This window comes from Suillus paluster (genome assembly GCF_016628075.1).
Source record: "Suillus paluster strain FC165 chromosome Unknown EDB91scaffold_6, whole genome shotgun sequence".
NCBI lineage: Eukaryota > Fungi > Basidiomycota > Agaricomycetes > Boletales > Suillaceae > Suillus > Suillus paluster.
Genome location: NW_024537566.1, coordinates 348,335 through 356,210, shown reverse-complemented (window position 1 = coordinate 356,210; position 7,876 = coordinate 348,335). Strand labels below are relative to the sequence as shown.

Genomic DNA, 7,876 nt, shown 5'->3' with positions numbered 1-7,876 from the left:
CAATAACTCGATATGAAGTTCTCCCGTTCAATGATCATTCAGCACTCAAGTTGCGAACGAATCGGAACGATCAGTGGAGAAATTTCGAGGCCTTTCAACATGAGGGTTGCAACGTTGCACATATTTAAAATCCGGCGTCTGATAAGTACTGGAACTTAGTCACTAGGCTGTAAGTATGTGTAATAGGGTTGACTATTCTGAATTCACCTTCATTCAACAACACAGAATTGCCGACCCTATGTAAATAAGGCTACTCCTGATATCAGATTCATTGAGCCCAGCCTCACTGCTTACTTCATGTTTCGGTCGACTTGCAGGCCCAAATTATGAACGTCACAAGAACGTCGCCGCTATTTTATGGGAGTAACGCGCTGGGCTTGCTAAGTTAGGTTCTAGCGCTTGAGATGTGCTTCATGTGATGACATCCAGATACGACTAGTGGGCGGGTAAAAAGGAAGATCGAGTGAGCAGAATGAAAAGGTCGCAAGATAAAACGTGTAAACACGCATAATAAACTTTGAAGGAATCGACTGTCTTCCTTCTAAGTATTGATGGTCTGGGTGCTACGTTTATCACAAGCATTCCAAAGTAGAGCTGAATCACGGGGAAGTCCTGCACTAGATTACATAAGCGTTGCCGAAAGCGGAGGAGGCGCGTCTGGCGGAGGTGCTGGTTCGAAAGAGTCGCGTCTGGGACGAGCTGTGGACGGAAAATTCTGGGGACGGTCGGCGTAGGTAGAGCGGTCGAAAATGTAGTTTCGTGGAGCTTCCGAAGCGTTTCCTGCGGTGCGATCGCGCTGCAGAGAGCTTGCACGACGTTTCGCCACCTCAATTTTCCAGTCCGAACGTGCCGATCCCACGCGCACAAAGCGTACGCTTCTCCGCAAAATTCTGACGGCTGCAGCTTCAGGTCGAGAAATTGACAGTCCCAATGCTAGTAGCCACAAATTCGCGGCAACCGTCCTGGCAGTGTGTTCGCCTCGCCGGCACTTACCATACCTTCTCAGGCATTTTCTCGTGCTCATTCTGACCTCCGAGACACACTTTATTGAGTCTAGATCATTACTTCATGAATACATCTTTTCGCCCATCTCAGGACTGTACATCCAGGATTGCAAACCCCACCAAAAGGACCGTCAATTTTTCATACGAAGTATACTTATTCTACTGCCAGTGATCGCTTGTCCTCCTGCGTACCAGGCAATAAAGAGATGGGCAACAATGTACCTCAGTTGATTCAAATTGCAATACACAATGTACATTTGTGACAAGACCTAATACCGTGATGATTCTGCGTGTATGAATTGGTGGATTGTCCCAAACCGGTTCTTCATTGCCTCCACAGGGGCGGCGATATCATCTAAGCGTCGAGGTTTCTCATACAACCTCAGGATCATTCTGCATCATGCGCCTGAGTTCCGTTTCCGGGATCCTCGTCTCAAACTCAAGTGAGCACGGCCGTTTGGACATCTCCCTGTTCATGTACGCCATGTCATCCAACGGCTTCGTAGGATCCAGAGCAAGCCGGAAGGCCCAAAGAATAAGGGCCGAGCTAATGAACACCGATCTTCATCGGTCGAAGTGAGCTCGGAAGAAGATGTGGGTGGAAGAATAGATTTACCTGTTCGCAACATGTTGGCCAGGACATACACTGGAAGAAAAGTCATTCAAAGAACGAATAACTGAAAGACGGTACATACCGCCGACCAAACCCGTAATGGAAGAATTTTAAATCATCTCTTAGGTGACCTTGATCATCAATCCAGCGCTGAGGCTTGAACGCGTAAGGCTCAGGGTATACTTCTGGATCTCGAGAAATGGCCCTAAGACAATAACCATCAGTTCCGTCGTATCTTGGAGCACGATGCTCACCAATGGTTTCCAAGTACCGTAGTCCCTGCTGGGATACAGTAGTTTTCCTGATGCCAGATTATTATTTGCCCGATATGTTTTGTCATTACTTACCCAAATCACGTCCGTGGTTGTCCGGTGAGCCAATCCTGCGGTGTGAATATAAACTTCAGGGAGGACAAAACCACGATGAAAGTACACACCGTTGGCAGCTATGGGTCTCCATCTTACAGCCTCAGAAATGAAGGCGTGCAGGCGGGGAAGGGAGTTCTGGTCGGCGAAGGTCGGCGCTTTAGTGCAGAAATCAGTTAAATTTACAGAACTACAATAAGGAATAGAGCTACCTCGCTGCCTCCCAATGACCGCATCGAGCTCTGCTTGAACTATAGCTTGCTCCTCCGGGAAACAAGCAGCTGCCATGAGCACCGTGCATATCGCCACAGCAGTCTTTCACCTGATTTCAGCCACGATCCTCAGAAATAACAGAACAACACCTTACTGTACTTGATCCACCTGCAAAAAAGGCACTAGCAAGCGAGGCTACTTCAGCCTCTGTCAAACCAAGGAGATCGCTACTTTCTAGCATATATTTCGTGAACGAAGGGCCGATGTCCACATTGCTCTGCTGCGGAACAACTCAGACATTTAATGTAAGAATTGGTAAGGCAATGCATACCATTTGCTTTTTCACGCAGTTCATGCGACGCATGTTGTGTTTCGTGGTCCTCTCAAACCCCAGTTTTAAGTCTCGGCCATACCAAGGAAGGTATTTGAGCCAAGGGATCGTGTCCACCAGGTAAGCACCAGGGCGCATGATTTTAACAAGCATCCTGAGGCGTTGGATCAATCTCAATGACATCAGGATCAGTCGCCGATGTAGGCGCATTCCTTCCCGTATGCAACTTTCATGATTATCGTCGCAGAATAACTTCAAAATATTTGTGGGCGATGTAATATCATAACCGAAAGCGCTTACCTTGTCACATGGTTCTGGAAGTTGTCTGGATCATCAAGGATTTCAAGGACAGTATTCTTCACGTGCGACATCTGCAGGGGCTCATAAGCCTCGGCTGCTCTAGGCTGAAGATGCGTATGGAGTGCTCTGCATCACGTTTAAAGTAAGATAGAATAGGGAAGGTATCACGGACTTACCTACGCATGCGACGAAACCTTTCCCCAAAGTGTGTGAAGGTGATGGTGATTCCGCCGCCATAAATTTCTCCAGCAGCAACCATGCGAGGTCGATCAGCTAGTGCTTTTCCCTGATTCTCCATGATATCTACCGCAGGTCTGCAACAGAATGTTGAGCCTAGATTACAACTCGGCGTGGAGGAACTGACTTTGTAACGACCGATAATAACAATGTTGTCAAGTCTTGACCGGATGGTAATTAGGGGACCGTATTCGTCAATCCAATCTGCTATAGTGAGAAATTCGCTGATCAGCGATCACACACGGTCAGCATTAAAAGCAACGAGTCAATTATGAAATCTTACCTGCGAAGCGGCAGGACGTGCCCATGAAATCCCCAAGCCTTTGGAGGGGATGGTGGGAGAGGAAGTCTACTCTTTGATCTAGGAAGGTAAACCCGAGCAATTATTATTATCCCAAGACAAGCCGCAGCACTGAGGACGAGCTGCATGTTGTCAGGGATGGACAAGTTAGGTGGGTGCAGCATGGCTGATGAGAGGAGCGCAAGGAAGGCCTGGAGGGAACTCATCGATGAATGATTCTTTTAAGTACCGCATGCCAATCGTAGCTACCCTGAATCGCATGATCACTTGTACCCGGGGTGAATATAACACAGCACCCAACCACCAAGAGAAGCCGTTGGAGAGCACATCCGGCGGTCATACTCGATACACCCCATTTCAAAATACATCCAGAGTCAGGCAATGATGCCGAGAGACATCAGACCGGAGCCCGAGCTTGTATACCCCATTTCAAAGTAAGGCGAATGATGTCGACAGATACCAGAATGAGGCCTTGCTTGTAATTTATTTGGAAGGTATAATCACTCTATTTCATTGGTGCCACGTCTCGAGGGGCTCGGATTCGTCGATGAGAGAGCGGCCTGGGTATAACATGACTCCCCGGCTGTTATGTATAAGAGTCACTTGGCAAATAAACCCCGGGGTAAAGAGCGAGCAGTCGGAGTCGCGGTATCTCCCTGGCTTTCGTCGGATCGAAAATGGTGGTAATCCGTCTCAGGCATCCCCTTCTCCTCACTGAAAGAGCACTATATTCGGAGATGGCTGATTGCCGCGGGTGCGAGGGATGCAGACAATTCGATAGCACCAAAAACTGTGGAAGGCCCAGTCTGCGATGTATCATGTCAACCATATGGTCATCACTACATTCACTGTGAAAGCGGAAAGAGGATATCACCTGCCCAGGTCAATTTCACCTGCTAAACTGGTGGTGAGTCGGTGATGAGTGATGGACGGGTGATTTTGTAGCACCGTTCGTTGAATCTAACACATTTTCCAATAGTAAATCTGATACATGGAGTGAGCTCAGCGCTCAATATTCAACATCAATGTTCGGTACCTTTATGCATATACATTACACGCGGATGCAGTCATTCTTTCCACTTGGGGAACCCCGCTCAAATCTCTGGATCACTGGTCGTGCGATTTCTTTGATTATGCAGCTTTGAAGTTAACAATTTTGTTTACTCTGTCGGTAGATCTGAGCAGAGGCATCGTGTTCACCGTATACGCGAAGATTATTGGTATCATTGCCGTGAAGCGTTCATCCAGATTGGTCTGAGACCACGTATGTTCATTTCATGTTTCAAATATGAACTTGTGTGCGGACATGACGCGTGCATCATCTTCCAGATCCTCACAGTGGTTTTTGAGGGAATATTACAGGTTTCAAGTTGTAACCAATCGTCATGCACTACTGGCAGGTTCATGCTACAGATGGTTTTCAATCCTAGGCTACTAGCCAGATTCCCGGAGCGTCCATGCGCAATCCGAATGTTATACATAGCATTTCCCTTTACATTCAACAACACCCTCGGAATGGCCGGTCCTAAACAAGGACGCGACCCCCGATTCTCTGTGCCTTTCCTTCCTTATCTTACAGTTTCCAGTCGGTCGTATCCATCGCTATCTGAACGGCGCACGCAGTACAATGTGCGTATTGGAGCAAAGGCCACCAGCTGCCAATTTCGATATTGCAGTACCTCACTCCCGAAGTGCAGAAGCATTCGCTACAGTGTTATTGGTATTGGGAATGTTGAGCCTTGGCTGGTTGGACACAGGATTTCGAGCCCTATATGTATGAAGACTGTCGGAGAGAATGCCGTTGTGTGAGTCTCGATGTGTTCGTGCTATTCAAGTGCAGATAATTACTTACTTTTCCGTTCTGAGTTTATATCACTGGACTTACTTTCAGACCTCTCACACTCCCCGCTGACCTTCCTCGCCGATAATGCCACTGTGTCCCTTCAACAAGTGGTTCGTGTCAGCCACAGACGGCAACCATCCCGTTAATCAGTCGCCAAGGGCTTGGTTCGGTATGTTAATGACCCCAAGTTGTTACATGGCAACATTTACGTTTCCCTGCCCTAAGGTCCTGGCCTCGCTCGAAACATCTCTCAGGAAATGCAAGTGATGGATCATTCCCTGCACGCACATGTTATATGTTGCATGGAATGTTGATTTTTATACACATCGTCCTCGTTATCTTTTATATCTGCCACTGGGAACATCGTGTGACCCTCCCATTCACACCAATGAACAATGATTTTTGGCCTGTAGTGCTGAGTGCTTCACTGCAGGCATTTGACAACGTACGTGTCCACCCTTAACGATAAATACGCCGATCACAGAACTCTGTCTAGGTCTACACGGCTGTTCTACTCTTCCTTACTCAACGGCTCGCGATGTCAAGAATGCTTGCACGTCGTTTGAAATTGACGATATCTCTGGTGCATGGGCGGGCCTCGGCGCTGCGCTCAGTAGTGTCTAGCGACAAAGTGACATCCCTGCCTCGTGGTGGACGACTTTCGCTGTGACTGCCTATCTTGCGAGTATTTCCGTGCTGCATGTTACCTCTTCCACTCTCCTACAATTTCAGACATTCAATACTTCTACAACGACTAATGTGCCAACAATGCTAGGATGGCGAAATGACCTAGAAGAGACCACGGACTGTAGTTGACGTGAATTGGGAGGTCATCATCGCATCCTTACCAGTCGTCAATCAATTTCTTGGACTGGTCTCTGCAGGACTATCCAACACTACACTCTACGACACCCCTACAAACAAACTCTATAGTTGGGCTCGCAACTGTGAATGCAACAACAATAATTTCTCGTTGCGGATTGCTTCCCAATGTTACATACTCTGTGGATGCGGGCATACTACAAGCAAATTCTTCGATTGATGGAATTGTTCTCGCTGTGGGCGCAAGCCTTCCTTGTACGTCATCATAGCTTTGATTGATGTCTCATCGTTATTCAGGAATGGTTACAGAGGTCAGACCAGATACAGTACTTCAATATGCTTGGGACGTTCAAGCAAGTCGAGAGGTAAGGCTGTCCGAGGTAATCTGTGGCCGCCTGTGGAAGCTTACAGATAGTGGTCTTACAGTAGCTCACCGGGTCGAATATTCAACCTGGTATTGTCCTTATGGTCTCGACCTTAGTTAGAGATCGAGCCTTCAGCACAAGACGAGGTTGCTGTACAAATCACTTGGGAAATTGATAATTCTTGTACGTTGGCTTGTTTTCAACATAATCAATACTGCCACGATAACAAAATATTCTGCAGCCGGTGGTCACTCCACATGTCGTTGAAGCCTATTTTGTGCAATGCTCACCAGTCGGCCGTGACCGCAGAAGCGGTGCTTGACATGACAAAATAACAGTCTACGGAATCCCGTGTCCGTCTCGCAACCATCCTTGCAGTGGGAGGTTAATCAGTGGACATCTAATCCTTGGCAAAACATGGTGTGTTGAAGTTCATTTTGATGGGTTACGAAAGGTCAATGGATGCGGTGTCTACACAAGATTAGTACTGCTCTAGTCCCAGCCGGTCAGTAGTGGGTATGACTTTTACTATCCAGGTGGAATCTCCGAACCCTCGATTACAGACGAGTTAAAACTCTACCTTCACTGCCATGCTACAATGCCTCACCTACGGTTTTGATTTTTAGGTATATTATGTCATTGGTCGGATTAAATCTCACCACCGAGTATTACCAATTCATGATCAGGGATCCTCCCTTGTCGTTTCGAGTACGGATACACTAGAAGCTGCCATTACGCGGGTAGCTGCACAATTCATCTGGATAGGTAAGAAGTCATATTGGGTCATGGCTTTTGCAAGTATTCATTCTGTGACACATGCTCAGCGGGTCGAATCGGCGCATACAATGGAGGACTTCAATTTGGGAACGGAATGGCCTATGTCGATGAGGAGATGATTGTACATACGCCTCAATGTTAGTGTTAACTGCACAAACCTCTTTTCATTTGACTGATGAACTTGTTGTAGATCAACCTTCTTCCTGTGAGTTCGTGATGATATCCACGCAATAGCGGTTTATTGAAGATGAGTCGCTCTAGCTATCATTTGCGACGTCTGTGTCGGTGATCATGATGGCACTGGCTCTATGCATGGCAAGAACATTTCATGCATCCAACGTCAGTCAGGCCGCCATCCCCAATACAGGTGCACTGCAACTCATGCGGTTGGGTCATCGTTCAACGAAGTCCTGAAAGATGTGGAGCATCCGACAGAGGCCAACCTGCGTCGCGCAGGCATGATAGGCGTTTGCTTTGCAAAGACAATATCTGACGAAGAAGAGTTCGGGAGTTCAACTGATAGCCTCTCTGGTCAAAACAAAGACAGTCGTGACGATAGGATGTGTTACTACTAGGTTTGATAATATTGGCTACAGTGACTCGGACAGTCTGGTGTGGACTTATAAAGGGAGTGTCTATTAGCATGAAATTGATAACTGCCAATCCGACCAGTTAGTGACACATTTGACTCTTGAGAATGCGCCT

The 7,876-nt window shown here is 47.3% G+C and overlaps 2 protein-coding genes across 2 annotated transcripts; one reads left to right on the top strand and one right to left on the bottom strand.

The window, feature by feature from the left end:
* Positions 1–1,376: 1,376 nt before the first annotated feature.
* EDB91DRAFT_1078452 (cytochrome P450) lies at positions 1,377–3,704 on the bottom strand (the record flags this gene model as incomplete). Its single annotated transcript, XM_041315021.1, has 13 exons — positions 1,377–1,551; positions 1,621–1,650; positions 1,700–1,822; positions 1,872–1,918; positions 1,965–1,999; positions 2,054–2,140; positions 2,195–2,297; positions 2,350–2,475; positions 2,527–2,680; positions 2,827–2,952; positions 3,003–3,287; positions 3,347–3,555; positions 3,594–3,704. The coding sequence occupies 13 exons, from the start codon at positions 3,702–3,704 to the stop codon at positions 1,377–1,379; spliced, it is 1,611 nt and encodes a 536-aa protein (XP_041181722.1).
* Positions 3,705–5,304: 1,600 nt separating this feature from the next.
* EDB91DRAFT_687791 (uncharacterized protein) lies at positions 5,305–6,037 on the top strand. Its single transcript, XM_041328106.1, has 3 exons — positions 5,305–5,376; positions 5,433–5,652; positions 5,704–6,037. The coding sequence occupies exons 2-3, from the start codon at positions 5,503–5,505 to the stop codon at positions 5,875–5,877; spliced, it is 324 nt and encodes a 107-aa protein (XP_041181721.1). The 5' UTR covers positions 5,305–5,376; positions 5,433–5,502; the 3' UTR covers positions 5,878–6,037.
* Positions 6,038–7,876: the final 1,839 nt, after the last annotated feature.